The sequence below is a fragment of the Bos mutus genome, chromosome 22 (genome assembly GCF_027580195.1).
Source record: "Bos mutus isolate GX-2022 chromosome 22, NWIPB_WYAK_1.1, whole genome shotgun sequence".
Classification (NCBI taxonomy): domain Eukaryota; kingdom Metazoa; phylum Chordata; class Mammalia; order Artiodactyla; family Bovidae; genus Bos; species Bos mutus.
In genome coordinates this window covers 51,411,137-51,425,290 of record NC_091638.1, presented here as the reverse complement: position 1 = coordinate 51,425,290, position 14,154 = coordinate 51,411,137, and the positions used below count along the sequence as shown (strand labels likewise).

At 61.7% G+C, this 14,154-nt stretch overlaps 1 protein-coding gene across 1 annotated transcript in view; it reads right to left on the bottom strand.

Moving 5' to 3' along the window:
• The window catches only part of COL7A1 (collagen type VII alpha 1 chain), a 30,318-nt gene extending 16,391 nt beyond the window's left edge, over window positions 1-13,927 (bottom strand). The window contains exons 1-49 of the mRNA XM_070359251.1: window positions 13,705-13,927; window positions 13,052-13,232; window positions 12,236-12,395; window positions 12,057-12,150; window positions 11,804-11,965; window positions 11,471-11,631; window positions 11,260-11,389; window positions 11,041-11,157; window positions 10,791-10,937; window positions 10,588-10,704; window positions 10,363-10,512; window positions 10,149-10,271; window positions 9,363-9,506; window positions 9,146-9,271; window positions 8,897-9,040; window positions 8,190-8,309; window positions 7,890-8,033; window positions 7,424-7,549; window positions 7,177-7,323; window positions 6,800-6,922; window positions 6,289-6,435; window positions 5,899-6,033; window positions 5,667-5,813; window positions 5,448-5,584; window positions 5,037-5,163; window positions 4,805-4,951; window positions 4,545-4,717; window positions 4,411-4,446; window positions 4,300-4,326; window positions 4,161-4,205; window positions 4,025-4,087; window positions 3,558-3,629; window positions 3,427-3,462; window positions 3,249-3,284; window positions 2,998-3,069; window positions 2,823-2,900; window positions 2,573-2,599; window positions 2,437-2,490; window positions 2,232-2,294; window positions 2,077-2,136; window positions 1,924-1,959; window positions 1,510-1,545; window positions 1,395-1,430; window positions 1,009-1,053; window positions 893-928; window positions 740-772; window positions 394-426; window positions 175-228; window positions 41-100 (exon numbers count right to left, since the gene is read on the bottom strand). Coding sequence (XP_070215352.1) covers window positions 41-100; window positions 175-228; window positions 394-426; window positions 740-772; window positions 893-928; window positions 1,009-1,053; window positions 1,395-1,430; window positions 1,510-1,545; window positions 1,924-1,959; window positions 2,077-2,136; window positions 2,232-2,294; window positions 2,437-2,490; window positions 2,573-2,599; window positions 2,823-2,900; window positions 2,998-3,069; window positions 3,249-3,284; window positions 3,427-3,462; window positions 3,558-3,629; window positions 4,025-4,087; window positions 4,161-4,205; window positions 4,300-4,326; window positions 4,411-4,446; window positions 4,545-4,717; window positions 4,805-4,951; window positions 5,037-5,163; window positions 5,448-5,584; window positions 5,667-5,813; window positions 5,899-6,033; window positions 6,289-6,435; window positions 6,800-6,922; window positions 7,177-7,323; window positions 7,424-7,549; window positions 7,890-8,033; window positions 8,190-8,309; window positions 8,897-9,040; window positions 9,146-9,271; window positions 9,363-9,506; window positions 10,149-10,271; window positions 10,363-10,512; window positions 10,588-10,704; window positions 10,791-10,937; window positions 11,041-11,157; window positions 11,260-11,389; window positions 11,471-11,631; window positions 11,804-11,965; window positions 12,057-12,150; window positions 12,236-12,395; window positions 13,052-13,232; window positions 13,705-13,789 — 4,752 coding nt within the window. The 5' untranslated portion in view covers window positions 13,790-13,927. The remainder of the gene's footprint in view (window positions 1-40; window positions 101-174; window positions 229-393; window positions 427-739; window positions 773-892; window positions 929-1,008; window positions 1,054-1,394; window positions 1,431-1,509; window positions 1,546-1,923; window positions 1,960-2,076; window positions 2,137-2,231; window positions 2,295-2,436; window positions 2,491-2,572; window positions 2,600-2,822; window positions 2,901-2,997; window positions 3,070-3,248; window positions 3,285-3,426; window positions 3,463-3,557; window positions 3,630-4,024; window positions 4,088-4,160; window positions 4,206-4,299; window positions 4,327-4,410; window positions 4,447-4,544; window positions 4,718-4,804; window positions 4,952-5,036; window positions 5,164-5,447; window positions 5,585-5,666; window positions 5,814-5,898; window positions 6,034-6,288; window positions 6,436-6,799; window positions 6,923-7,176; window positions 7,324-7,423; window positions 7,550-7,889; window positions 8,034-8,189; window positions 8,310-8,896; window positions 9,041-9,145; window positions 9,272-9,362; window positions 9,507-10,148; window positions 10,272-10,362; window positions 10,513-10,587; window positions 10,705-10,790; window positions 10,938-11,040; window positions 11,158-11,259; window positions 11,390-11,470; window positions 11,632-11,803; window positions 11,966-12,056; window positions 12,151-12,235; window positions 12,396-13,051; window positions 13,233-13,704) is intronic.
• Between the last annotated feature and the right edge of the window lie 227 nt (window positions 13,928-14,154).

The window sequence follows — 14,154 nt, the reverse complement described above, 5'->3', positions numbered from 1 at the left end:
ATCTCTTTCTGTCACATTCCCCTTCCCCACATTTACGCACTCGGCCTCCAGGGTCTCCCTTGGGGCCAGGGTCTCCAGGAAGAGCCAAGCCAGGTGAGCCCTGTGGAAGGAAGGATCAGAAGTCAGGGGACACAACTGTCACCTGCCCGACCCCCTAACACTTCCCACACTTACCTGTTCCCCTTTGAATCCGGTAGCTCCTTTGGGCCCGGGGGGGCCCATATCTCCCTGGAGGTGACAAAGACGATCAGCCTCAGCCCCAGGCTCCATGAGCCCCACTACCCAACAATCATGCCACAACTGTCATGACCTCCAGGGGCCCTGCTTGAGGCGTGCCCTGTGACCTTGATCTCAACCCTGTAACAGCTGCCCTTCACTTCTCGCCAGACATACCTTCTCTCCTTTAGCTCCAGCACCCCCAGGTCCCTGAAAACAAACAGGACAGACATGGCTTGGCCAAGGGATCATAGTACGACAGCCCTGATTGGGGTTGGGGGTACATATGAAACCGGAAGTCTCTGCCCAGAGGTTACAGGGTCACCACTGGGAGCAGGGCAGGGGTTACACGGGGCTCATGGCCTGTATGATGGTCATGGGGGTCACAGCATCACAGCCAGGAGTTGGAAGGTTTGTTACAGCATCAGTCACAGAGCTCTGAGCCCACAGTGCTGGTTTCCCGGTGGGTTACAGCGCTCAAGGGGCTGTGCTGTGATCAGAGACCCACCCTCCCTTCACTTACCACTGCGGGGTCTCCAGGCCGACCAGGCTCCCCCTGTGGACAGAGGATAGCAACAGGGCTAGGTCAGGGACCCACATGGGAACTCAAAGGCCCAGGGTCCCACCTGCCACAATCCCTAGTATAGGGGGGACTGACTCCCAGCCCATGACCCACCTTCTCTCCTCGGCGGCCGGTCGGTCCTGGTGGCCCCTGCACATGGAGAAAGCGTGAGCCCAGGATGGGGAGGAACACATAAAGCCCCACTCCTGGGCCCACAGTCACAGACTTACTTCAGGACCCTCGGGCCCAGGTCGTCCAGCAACTCCTGGCAGCCCCTGGGGAAGAGAAGCAGAAATGCTGACCCAGGTGGGGCAGGTGAGAGTAGAGGGATGATGGCAGAGAAGGGCTGGAGGTTCAGGACGGGGGTCCCAGAAGATCAGGATTGAGGTCAGCAGGAAGACAGAGACCAGGTCAGTGGAAGTCAAGGCCAGTTCAGCAGGGTCAGAGATATAAAAGCAGGTCCCTGAGGTTGAGGGTTAGAGCCTGCAGCAACAGAGATTAGAAGTCATGTGAGGAGTGGTGGAAGGTCAGGGGCAATGGAGGTCAAGGGCAAGAAGCCAGAACCAGGAGGGGTAGGGAGCCAAGGTCAGCTGGCACGGGGGGTCAGTAGGCTCACCTGTGGTCCCACTGGGCCAGGCGATCCACGTTCACCCTGATGGAACAGAATGGGTCAGAACCAAGTCTGCCCCAGACCCTGCAGGGCCCTGAGAGACCCCCCAGGGTGCACTGACCTTCTCTCCAGCGGCCCCTGTTAGTCCTCGGTCACCCTGAGGAGAGAGACAGGAAAAGGGCCTTCACTGCTGAAGCCCAGATGAGGTGTCTCAGGCTCCAGTCATCCACCCCTGAAACGCAACCTCTGACCTGGAGAGAACTCTCACCTCCGTCCTCTGCATCCCCTAATCCTGCAGGGGTCCCAGCGTGTCACCCCTCATACCTGACCTCCCCACAGGGCATGTTTTTTGTTTTTTCTTTTAAGTAATTTCGGTCTTTATTTAATTTGTTACAATATTGCTTCCCTTGTTTTATGATCTCTTTTTTTGGCCATGGAGCATGTGAGGTCTTGGCTCCCTGATCAAAGCTGCACCCGCTGTATTGGAAGCTCGGAGTTTTAACCACTGGGCCCCCAGGGAAGTCCTGGCACTTACTTTGGGGCCAGCATCTCCAGGAAGTCCCCGAAGGCCCTGAAAGGGGTTCAGAGATTTGGGTTTGGTAATAAGGATGGAGTAGAGGGTTGATGGCTGAGGCTAAGGGCTTGGGCCTTGCCCACCACACTCAGAACCCCTAGGCCCCACACTCACCCGCTCACCCGGAATTCCGGGTTGTCCTGGGAGGCCCGGGGCTCCATCTTCACAGTCACCCTGAAGGAGGAACAGATGGTAAAAGAGCCTGCTCCCTGCACTCGGACGCCTCCCTCTACCCGAGAACTGCGACACCAACAGGTTGCGTCTCCCACCTTTTCTCCTTTCTCTCCAGGGGGGCCAACTGAGCCTTGGGGTCCGGGGCTTCCAGGAAGACCCTAGGAGGAAGTGAGGAAAAACTGAGAGCCGAAAACTGGCCCAGCACTGCCCTCCCACTGCCCCAGCAGAGCCCTTGGCTCCTCTATCCACACCTCAAGTGTGGCCCCCGGGGTCCCCAGCAGAGCCTCAGAGCTCCCTCACCGGCAGCCCAGGCTCGCCCAGAGCAGCAGTGCCGTCACCTGGTCCAGGGGGGCCCTGGGAAGGAACAGCAGGTCGGGGGATGGCCAGGGGCAATCAGGTTCCATGCCACCCCCAGCCTAACGTGCCCCTTGCTTACCTGCTCCCCACGATCGCCTTTCTCACCCTGGAAGAGAGATTATGACCCATGACCACACCTCTGCTTCCCAAGATCCCAGGAGGAATGGGCGTCTTGTGGTCAAAGTGGGTTACAAAGGTCACGGAGGACCTGAGGAGTCACGGGCGGGGGGTGGCCAAGAGGGCCTATGGGCTCAGAGTGACCAGTAGGGGTAGTGTGGGCTCAAATGAGGTCACCAGGTCACTGGGTCACATGATGGTCATGCTGTCACCTTCACAGCTGTTCCAGGAAATCCCGGGGGACCCCGGGGTCCCGGGTCCCCCAACGGCCCACGAGATCCAGGGGGACCCTGATGGAAGAGACAAGGTATAAAGCACAATCCCATAGACCCCCATTCTCTCCCACCCCCCCGTAGGTTCCCCCCACCACCATGCTCTAGAACTTACCGGAGGTCCAGGGTCCCCTTTCTGCCCAGGAAGCCCTGGGCCCTCGCCTCCAATGACTTGTCCAGGCTCTCCCTGCAGGATAGAGAACAGCAGGCAGGATTCAGGGTATGGGAACCCTGAGGTGGGAGAAGCCCCAGAGGTCCCCAGCTATTCCTCATGATGCCTTAGGCCCTGCACAGTGTCAGGCTGGGGGCAACTCTGCTCCCCCCAGGACATCCAGCTTGGTTCCCTCCCCTCCGTCCTTCACCTACCGGCTCCCCCTTTGGGCCTCGAGGTCCTCGCTCTCCCTGAGGGCAAAAGAGCAAAGGGTGATGTCTGATCTCAGCGCATTTCAGTTTGGGCCCCCACAGGCCAATCCCACTCCACCACCCCGGGTCCCCACACCGCAGAAAGAGCTCTGGGAAAACGCCAAGAGGGAGAAAAACTTACTGGTTCTCCACGAGGGCCGGCCCACCCTGGGGAGCCCTATAAACAGAAGCCAGAGTCAGAACAGTCAGACCACCTCACCCACTCAAGCAAAGCGTCCCATCATGTGAACTGCGAGGGCAAGGCTTACTCACCTTCGGACCAGGGGCTCCAGGAGTCCCAGGGCGGCCAGGGCTGCCTGGAGGCCCATCTGCCCCAGGGAAGCCCTAAGGAGACAAAGAGGTCAGAGCAGGAAGGGACCCTCCCTCAGTGCCCCTGGTTCGCTGGAGGGGTGCTGACTGACTGTTCTTCACCTGGACCCCTCACCCCACAGGCTCAAGTGCTGTTGGGGATGGAGCCGTGGGGCCAAGATGCTGCCCCTGAGCTGAAGGGAGCCAAACCCCAGGCACAGGGGCAGTGATGAGGCCAGGGCCTTCCGTGCCTTGAGGACTTCGAACTTCCACCCAGGCTCTCCGGGGCCCTCGAAACCCCACTGGCCCCCTCCACTTCAGACCCTTCCCCAAAGTCTCTGCCGCAGTCTATCACATTCACTTAGGCTTCCAGAAATACTCTGAAGCTTCGAGGATTGTCTTAGGGGAACCTCAGTGGTCTCTACACTCACCCTCTCGCCCTTCGCAGAAGCACTTCCAGGAGGTCCCTGGGGGCCAGGAGCACCAATCCTGCCCTGCGAGGAGAGAGCAGGTGAGGGGACACTTCGCTACTCGGGGTGTAGACGACAGGCGTGGGGAGGCACTCACCGGGAGGCCGGGGGGGCCAGGAGGCCCGGCTTGTCCTTTCAGGCCCTAGGAAAGGTGATCAGTGAGTCCTCTGCTGCTGGCCTCCCCTGCCCCACTGGGACCCCCAACCCATTCTCTACCCCCCATCGGAGCCACTCACCATCTGTCCGGGTTCCCCCTTCTGGCCCTGGGGAAAGACAAGTCGAGTGAGGGTCAGAGTGGCTTGCCCCAAGAGTGGCCCTCACTCACACTCTCAACCCTGGACACTCACCTTTGGACAATGCACTGAGCAAGGCTCTGGCTGTGGCTGTGGATACAGGGTCTCCTTGAGGTCAGGCAGTTCAACCCAGAGCCCCCAGACCCATTCTTCTCCACCACCTAGTCCCCCAGATGCCCCTTCCAAACCTGCGTGGTCAAGGCTGTCTGACACAGGGCTGCTGCCAGACTACTGACGGCCCGCTCCAAGCTCAGACCATCATCCACGGCGAAGAAGGTCTGGGAAGGGTCCATGCCAGGCACCAAGCGACGCAGCTGCTCTGGGTCAGCTCCTGCCAGCCCCAGCATCATCACTCTGAGCCCTAAGGAGTGGTCCAGCAGCCTTCATGATGACCCTGCCGGGGCCAAGGCTGCTCCCAGGTGCCATTCCCACCAGCCCTGGTCCTCACCAGCAGCCTGGGCCTCACGGATAGAGTTGAAGATGTCACCTCTCAAGGGCTCATCCACCAGGAGAACCATCACCCCCGGCACATGCCGGCGGCGTCCAGGCGCATCTGGTGCCAGCAGGTATCTGTGGGCTGTAACCACGGCTGTGCCTGGGAGAAAGGACATGTCAGAACCCAGGGGCACCGAGCTCCCCAAGGGAGAGCCCCGAGAGTCCATGTCCATTGGAGTCCTTACCCAGGTTGTTCCCACTTGGGTCCGTGTAGGGGATGTTGCGGATCTTCTGCAGGATGACGCCAAGGTCATGGGAGCTGTTCAGCGACAACAGTGGGGAGGGCCGGTGACTGTAGGACAGGAGGCCGACCTAGGGTGGGCAGACACGGAGCCTGGAGAGGATGACCCAGCAGGGAGAGGGGACACAGAGCCTGGGGGGGCGGGTGGGACACAGAGCCCAACATGTGTAAGTAAACCTGCGCTATGGGGCGCTCAGCGGTGATGGCAGGATGTGGAGTCGACCAGCTAGTGAGGCGACCTGGAGCCTGCGGAAGGGCTGGGAGAAAACCTGGACCGCTGGCAGGGCAGGGAAATGGTGTCGGGGCCAGGGGTGGGCAGAGACAGGCCGGAATCCGGCTGCCTCTGGGGCCAAACCTGGACGGCCTGTGGCCCGAGAGGCCCGAGTGCAGACACCAGGTGCTCCAGGGCTCGCTTCACAGCCTCCGAGCGATGAGCATTGTCTCGAGTGGCGTGCACCAGGAACACCACATCCATCAGGCCGCGGGGACATGCTGCAGGAAAGGGGGCTAAGTTTCTGAGGAGCCCGGCCCATCCAGCTGTTCTGGTGGGCCCCTCCTGCGGTGCCCACCCTACCTGGGCTCTGTGTGATAGAGGCTTCAGGACCGCGTACACCGTCCCGGACAGGAGTTAGGGAGAAGAGGTAGGAGATGCCCAGCTCTAGGCCTGTCACCCGCTGGGAACTTGAGGTCCCCGGAAGTGTCTGTGAGGCCCCAGGCAGTTCTGCGGAGGACAGAACTCAGTTAAACAGGATGCCTTCCATGGAGCCCCCACTGCCAACCTGCCCCAACCCAGGCCTCCCCTTCACCTTGGCCAGGGCCTCTGAGAGGCCGCCAGGATAGGATGTAGCTGGATACCCCAGACACTGGGGTCCAGGCCAGAGTCACTGAGTCGACTGACGTGTCCACCACACGCAGTTGAGTGCTTGGGACACGAGGTGACTCTGGAGGAGGAATCAAAGACCAGGGATCAGAGTCTATGTCCTGAGAACCCAGAGAGATCTAAGGAGACCCTGGGGCAGATTCAGCTTGGTGAGGGAAGTGTCACCGGAAGTCATGCTGGGATCACCCCAGGTTAAGAATGGTAGAGGGGGCTACAGGAATCACTCAGAGTCATGGGGTGCAGGAAGTCAGGGTAGGTCATCAGGTGCAGGAAGTCGGGGTAGAGGTGTAGGTCATCAGTACAGGTAGGAGCACACCAGTGTATGCAGTCACTTCCGAGGGGGGCCCTTCTCCAGCCGTCCCCAAGACGCTCAGCCATATGCGGTAGTGGGTCGCTGGCTCCAGCCCATCCAGGTCATAGCTGCTGACTTCCGGCCCCAGGACTCGGGACTGTTCCTGGCCACCTGGGGCAGGCGTGAGAGTGGAGGTTGGAGGCATGTAGGAGGATGCTACATGCTGGCATTAATGGGCATGTCCACCTCACTGACCCTCATTTACCTTACTGACCATGACCCCCGCCAGCCTCACTGACTGACTCTGCAATTGGGGTCTACCTCCTGACTGTGATCCTCATTCTCGCTGACTCTGCTGAATGACCCTCACTGATCCCACACACCCAAGTGACTGATGCCAGGTATCTTCAGCAATCCCGCAGACCCCCCCACTGACAATCCGTGCCCGCTCTCACGGATTTCACGGACCCCACTCCCAGCCCCTCCCCCACTGATCCCTAACTCCGCCACCCCCCCCACCGGGGGTAACTCTCACCCTCAGGTCGCCAACGCAGACGGAAGCCGCGTGCACCAGGCACCGGCTGCCAGTGCAGCCTCAGTGAGTGCTCCCCTCGGTGCTCCACGCGAAGTGTCTCCAGGGCTGGAGGAGCCTCCGGAGCTAGAGGAAAATAAAGCACGCCCATCAGGGAGGCTCCGCCCCACCCCGATCTGTGCCAATCCCAGGCCAACCCTGGAAGACGCACCGCCCCCAATAGGCCCCAGGATCCAGGCTGCATCCCGCCTCCCCCAGAAGACCCCACCCCCACAGGTTCACGATGACCAATCCCTGGTCCCTTTTCTATTCCCGAGCACAAACCCCGCCCCCAAGCCCTGGAGGAAGCCAAGGCTCGCCCCAGCCCAAGCTCTGCCTACGGGTGGTGACGACAATGGAGACAGGCGCGCCCTCGCGGTCCCCTATGAGTGCGGTCACTCTCACTGAATAACTGACTCCGCCTTCGAGGCCCCGTATTTCTGCGGAGTCCGTGTTTCCTGGGAGAATCTGCTGTCTTGTGGGGCCACCTGGCCAGGTGAGCATAGGGTAGCAGTCAGAGATAGAGGAGGCAGGCCAGAGGGGGCAATCCCAGCCAGGAAGGGCAAGTGCAGGATCAGGGAACCATACCCTCACTCCGGCCCCAGGCCAGTCTGTAGGCTGTGGCTCCAGGGACCCCCACCCAGGTGACCCGCAGAACGTCACTGGAAGCATTATGGATCTGCAGCTTCGACACACTGCCCACGGGCCGAGGGTCTGGGGGCAGAGGCAGGGAAAAGGGTCACTGGAGAGCTGGCAGAGAAGTGGGTGGCGGAACAGGCATTGAGACCTTCCTCAGTGCAGGAAGGGCTATCTGAAGCTCAGTGTGAGGTGAGTGTGACAGGTCAGTGTAGGCAGCTCCTGAGAGGGAGGAGCTCAGTGGGGCGCAGCCAGGAGGTCACTGTGCATGGCCTGCTAGTCAGTATGGGGCAGGTCAGTGTGGGGAGAGAAGCCACGGCGGGTCAGTGATGGAGTGGGCAGCTGGAGCACTCAGGAATACACAGCAGGACAGGCTAGTCAGTGACTTGTGGTTAACAGCTGGCCAGGGTCCACCTACCAGTTCTCACAACCGCAGAGGCAGGCGTCCCGTCCACACCAGCCACACGGGCCCACACACGCACAGTGTACTCAGTATCTGGCTCCAGTCCATCCAGCTCGGCCACCGTGGCCTCCCCAGAAACCAACTGGGATTTCTCTGGGCCTAGGAGTGAGGATGAGTGTAGCCCTAGGACTATCCTGACTCTGACCCCCAATGTTCCACCTGGACCCCTAAGAAACCCCCTGCTCCCATTCCACCCAGACCTGCCCCACCCCAACCTCCAAAACCTCTGTTCCTTTCCCAATCCCTGGTCCCCACCTCGGCCTGAGCGCCAGGAGACCCTGTACCCTGTGGCACCAGGAACCCGGTTCCAGGTGATGGTGACAGATGAGCCGCTGACTCGAGTCACATGGACCGATCTCACTGGGCCCAAGGGATCTGGAGGGGAGAGGCAATGGGGGAGTCTGATGGAAGAGGCAGCGGAGGGTCTGATAGGGGAGGTGTTGGGTATCTATCTACTAGAGGAAAGCAATGGGAGTCTAACCGGAGGCAGGGATTTGACAGCGGAAGGCAGTGGGTGGGTCAGATGGGGAAGGAGAGGGGTTCGGACAGAAGGGACAGTGGAAATCTGAGGCGGCAGCGGACAGGAATCTGGGAGACCAGAGCATCTGACAGAGAAGGTAACAGGGTTCTGGTGGAGGTATTAGGAGTAGAAAGTATATAAGTCTAAGAGGAGGGTCAGAGCTAGCAGAAAACAGGCAATGTGGTCTGAGAGGTGAAGAGGTGGGAACCTGAGGGCAAGAAGAGCAGGGTGTTGAGAGAGAGGCAGAGGAATCTGAAGAAGGCAGGGACTTCGGGGGAGCCAAGGGAGACTGAGGGGGGAGCAGGGCCTCTGGGGGAGGAGGCAGTGGGGATCTAAAGCGGGAGACTGGAGTTCTGTGGAGAAGCAAGGGTCTGAGAGGGAAGCCATGGGGTCTGACAGAGCACTGGAGAGAGAGCGCCAGGGGGCTGGGTCAGGCCCTGACCGGTTCGAGCCACGATGACCGCAGGAGGGCCCTCCTCTCTTCCTCGCAGCGCCGACACGGCCACCTGGTAGGAGGTCCCAGGTCTCATCCCCACAATGTCGGTGGCAGTAGAGTCTGAAGGAACTGTCTGGCTGGACTCCAGACCTAGTGTCAGAGGGAAGTGCTGGCACACATGGCCCCTGCCTGCCCTTGGGCCCCCACATCCTGATCGTCCCCCACTGACAGCCCTCCCACCCCCCGCCCGCTGACCATTGTCCGTCCTCCAGCTAATCCGAAATCCGCTGGCTCCGGGAACTGGTCCCCAGGCCACCCTCACTCGCGTTGCGTCCGATGCCATGACCCGCAGCCCTGGGATGGCCAGTGGGGGTTCTGGCTCTGGGAGTTAAAGACAGAGGTCAGGGATTAAAACCAGGACCCCAGAGTGAGTCAGGCAGCTGTCCCCCCGGCCCTCGCGTGCCACGCTCACCCCGGCGGACAGTGAGGATGCTGGCAGCGCCCTCCCGGCCGCCTACTCGCGCTGACACCCGCACTGTGTAGCTGAGCCCAGCCCGGACGTCATCCAAGTCAAAGGCCGTCTGACTCCCAGGAAGCACCAGGCTCCGCTCAACCCCTACGAGAGAAGGTAGGACAGGCAGGCAGGGGTCAGTGAGGGATGGGGGCGGGGGACAAAGGCGGTCAGTGATGGACAGAGATACAGGGCGAAAAGGGTCAGTGAGGGATGGGATGTGGGACAGAAATGGGTGAGATGTAAGGACAGGGGATAAAAGGAGTCATGAGGGTCAGCGACACAGGAAAAACAGGCCTGTGATGAATGGAGATAGTGATGGGAGGGAGCAGACAGGGACATAAGATGCAGGATGTCAGAAGTTGGTGGATGGCAATGTGAGCTGACAGGTCATTAATAATGATGTCGGGTCGGTACTGGACGGGGGCAGGGGAGGACAGTGGTCCCAGCTAAGCTTATAGAAGGGCAGGGGTTGAGCTCGTGGTTGTGGAGAAGATGAAAGCCATGGTCAGGGATGTGGGGTGAGGAGTGGAGACAGATCCAGGTGCAGAGCTAGGCAGGGGCAGGACAGGGGTAAGACAGGCCCCGTGACAGGTGTGGCTTCGGGGCCTTCTTGGGAGATGGATGGACAAGGAGACAGGAGGAGGCGGTAGAGCCCCAGGAGTGGAAAGGGATGCAGTAAGAGTGCAGTCAGACCCCGAGGGCTGGAACTTCAGGGTCTGCACAGTCTGGCGGTGTCTTCCTCACCCTGGGCGCTGCGCACACTGATGCGATACTCGGTGGCGCCGGGAACTGGGCTCCAGGACACTCGCACACGCTGCCCAGGCAGCTCGGTGGCCTGGAGGGCTGTGACGGGGCCCACGGGCAGCTCTGGACCGGCAAGAGAGCACCGCGTGAGAGGCGGCCTGGGACATCCCTCCTCCCGTCCCTGCTCACCTGACCGTGCCCACAGGGTCCTCACCAGTGGGGACCACGGTCGCTGGGGTGGCCACCTCACGGCCCTCTAGCAGCGTGTAGAGAGTGAGGCGGTACTCGGTGCCTGGCTGCAGCCCATCCAACTGGTAGCGGGTCACGTCAGAGGGCAGCACCACCTTCTGTGGCACCTCTAAGCCTGCAGGAGGACGGGGTTAGGCCAGCCGAGGCCAGGCCTCTACCCCACCTGCCCACCCCGGCCTCCTGCACGGACCGCTCTCACGCCGCCATTCCAGCCGGTAGCCACGGGCCTCAGGCACCAGGTTCCAGGAGAGGAGGATGGACGTGGGGCCCAGGATGACAGGACGCAGGGTCTGCTCGACGGACGTGTCTGCCGGGGGCACGTGGGACATCAGTGGTCCTCTGTGCCCGGCCAACCTGCCCACCCAGCCTGAAGGAAGCACCCAGCCCTCTCACCAGTGCGGGCAGTCAGGGAGGTGGCTGGCCCCACGCTCCGGCCAAGCAGGGCACTCACGGTCACCTCGTAGTCGGTGCCAGGCTGCAGGTCCCTCAGCAACACTGACCCCTGCCCAGAGCCCAGCTCCTGCTGCTGTGTGGCCCCACCTGCCCGGGGGGCACAGAAGGGTCAGTGGGTCTTGCAGACTCAGGACCCCACCGTTCTGTCTGAGGCGCAAGGACTCCCTTCCTCCCACAGCACCTCACTCACCCCTGACGACCCGCCACGTCACCCGGTAGCCAGTGGCACCTGGCACACTCTGCCAGGCCACCAGGAGGCTGTGGGCTGTGGTGTTCTGGATGGTCACTTCTGGCCCCTCCAGAGCAGCTAGGGGAAGGTCCCATTGGGGATTAGTGAGTCCAGAGCAGAGAAGGGTTACAGGGGTGGGTGATTGGGCGAGTGAGGTCAGAGGTTAGCAAAACTGCTCACTGGGCCTAGCGGTCCCGCTCACGGCCTCCCCGATGCTGTTGGCGTAGAGGGCGACCACTGTCACTTGGTACTCAGTCAGTGGCCGGAGACCCTGCAGCTGCACGCTGGTCTCACCAGCTGGGACGCTCACCTGTGATGCCCAGGATCAGAGGTCACTCCATCTTGCCCAGCTAAGCCCCAGCCCTCCACCTCCCACTGCCGACAACCTTACCTCCCGCAGCTCGCTCGGCAATGGCTGTCCCAGCCCTGTCAGGGGTGCGTACTGGACCTTGTAGCCAGTCACGGGGCCACTGGCCGCTGTCCACTGGACTCTCAAGGACTGACTGCCCGGCTCAAGCAGCAGGTCTCGTGGACCAGAGGTCGAGTCGTCGGCTGGGGAAGGGGGCAGTCAGGCAACCAGGCAAGAGAATCAGGGGTCAGCACTAAGGGTGCAGGGTCAGCACCAGGGTCAAAGGTTAGGAGCACACGGGATGGAATTGGCATGGCCACGTTGGGGTTTGGGCCGGGGTTCAGGTCAGGGCACCCAGAGTGAGCGGGAACTCACGGGGCAGGGTCACGGGCACACCACCCGCAGTTGTGCACACCCTCCGGGAAACCAGAGGCAGGAGCGTCCTCAAGATGCTGAAGTCATTGACGAAGAAGAAGAAGTCACTGGTCGGCTGTGAGGCAATTCGCTTCAGCTCCTCGGGGTCGGCATTCTTGATGCCTGAGGTGACGCCCAGTCAGGGCTCAGCTGCCCACATGCCCTCTGACTTGCCCCTGCCCCAGCTGACCCGTCACCCCAGCATGGTGCTCACCCACAGCAAACAGCTTGACTCCCTGCCCCTTCAACCTCTGGGCAGCTGTGTCCACCATGTCCTGGGACTTCCCATCTGTGATGAGGATACAGACCTGGGGCAGGGCAGGGTCAAGTCAGGACTGCCTCAGACCCTTCACATGGGATCACCCTGGAAGGCAGGGCAGGGTGAGAGATCACCTTGGGGACACCAGGTCGGGCCAGCTGGGGCAGGAAGACGCGGTCAGCCACGTGGAGAATCGCGGCCCCTGTGCGCGTGTTGCCCCCCTTGTAGCTGAGCTCTCGGATGGCACGGATCACATCTCCGCCTGAGCCAAGTGCATCCAGGTCAAATTCTGTCCTGTGGGGAGGCGGGTGGCAGCAGGCTAGGGACAAGAACCTGTGCTGGCCTTGGCCTCTCAGAGGTCTCTAGGGTGAGGGTGGTGAGTTATCAGGCCCCCTTGAGGGTCCTCTCCGTTCTCTGATTCTGTGATTCCCTCCATCCCTGAAGCTCCCAAGCCAACAAAGTGATTAGGTGCCTCTCTGTGTCCTGCCTGGGGCTGGGCTTGAGCAGGCCTGGCCCCAGTGGGGCTCCCAGGCTCAGGGGCCGGGATGTCTGTTTAATTAAATAATGGTAGGAGGAAGGGCCCTGTTGTACGGAGGTGGACACTGGCCAGACAGGGAGGCCCTCTGCTGAATGAGAGGCTGACGGGCATCAGGAGGCTAGAACATGGGGAATCCAGCAGACCCAGGCCATCTCAAGCCCCTGGCCTCCCCCACAGGCTCTCCATCTCCAGATCAGAAAACAGAGCCCCTGACTTTGGCAGGAGCCAGTGGGGAGCCGGGTCTCAGGTGTCAGGGCTCCACCTGGGAGATCCCTGCTTCTTAAAAGGATGCCTTGGACGGTGGAAGGAGGGGACCCCCTGGATTCCCTAAAACCTGACCCAGGGGCTTGGAGCTCTCTGCTTCTGACTGGGGGAAGATTCCTCGTGGGTCCAGTTGTGGGGGTCCACTGACCGTGGGTCGTCGCTGTACTGCACGGCCGCGAAGCGCACACCCTGTGCCCCAGCTGCCCCGGAGAAGGGCAGCACCAGCCCCTCAAGGAAACCCCGCACTTCGCGGAAGTTGCTTCGGCCGATGGACGAGGAGCCGTCAAGGAGGAACACGATGTCAGCGGCGTAGAGGCGCGTGCAGCTCACTGTGGCCGGCAAGAGTCATCAGGATTTCTTCCTGGAGCCCACCTACCCTCTCCCCTCACAGTGGTCCCCTGGGGCTGGGGAGGGGGCGGGTGGGCCTCATCCACTGTGCAAACCGGCCCAGGCTGGCTTGGGCCTGGGAGCGGTGGAGGGAGCAGAGGTGGAGCCCGGAGCGGACTCTCCCGCGGAGGATTGGTGGGGAGGCAGAGTCGCTGGTGCGGGGGTGAATCAGGGACTGAGGTTGGCCTCTGGGGACCAGCGCAGACTGTCATAGGGGTAGGGGACCCACGGACATCTGGATGCAGTTGGGGAGACGCAGCGTGGATCGCGGAGGGTTTGGGGAGTCTGGGGGAGAGTTAGGAGAAATGCCCGCGGAGTTGCAGCGGGTGGGAGGCGGGCTCTAGGATGAAGGCCGAGTGGAGCCGGGTGACAAGGTGCAGTGCCCTGGATGGGGTCCTTCCCTGCCGTACCCACCTCTCTCCCTGGGCTGGGCCCACACTCGGGGAGCCCCTGCCAGGATCCCGGCGCAGAGCGCAGCCACCAGGAGCCGCAGCCTCATCTTCGGTGAGGGAGACGGGCAGCCAGGACTCCCGCCTCTGTCCCTCGGCCTCGGCGGGTCCGAGCCTGGCGCTCTCCTACCCCCAGTCCCGGTCTTGCCTGCTGGTCCGAGGCTCCCGTCGCCAGACGCGCTGCAGTCCCGCCGCCACAGCAGAGAAAAGTCCCTGATCCCAAGGGGGCGGAGCGGCGGGCGGGGACCCAGGCGGCCCGCCCCAACACATTGTCCCAGAGGTCGCCGCCTCTGCTACCCCTCCCCGTGACCCACGATCAGGCTCCATTTAAGTGTAAAGCCCCCCACCACTGGTGGCTTTTGGGATTCCCCTGGGAGGTTCTCTACAAGAGAGAGGTTGAGGGAGCCCCCTCCAC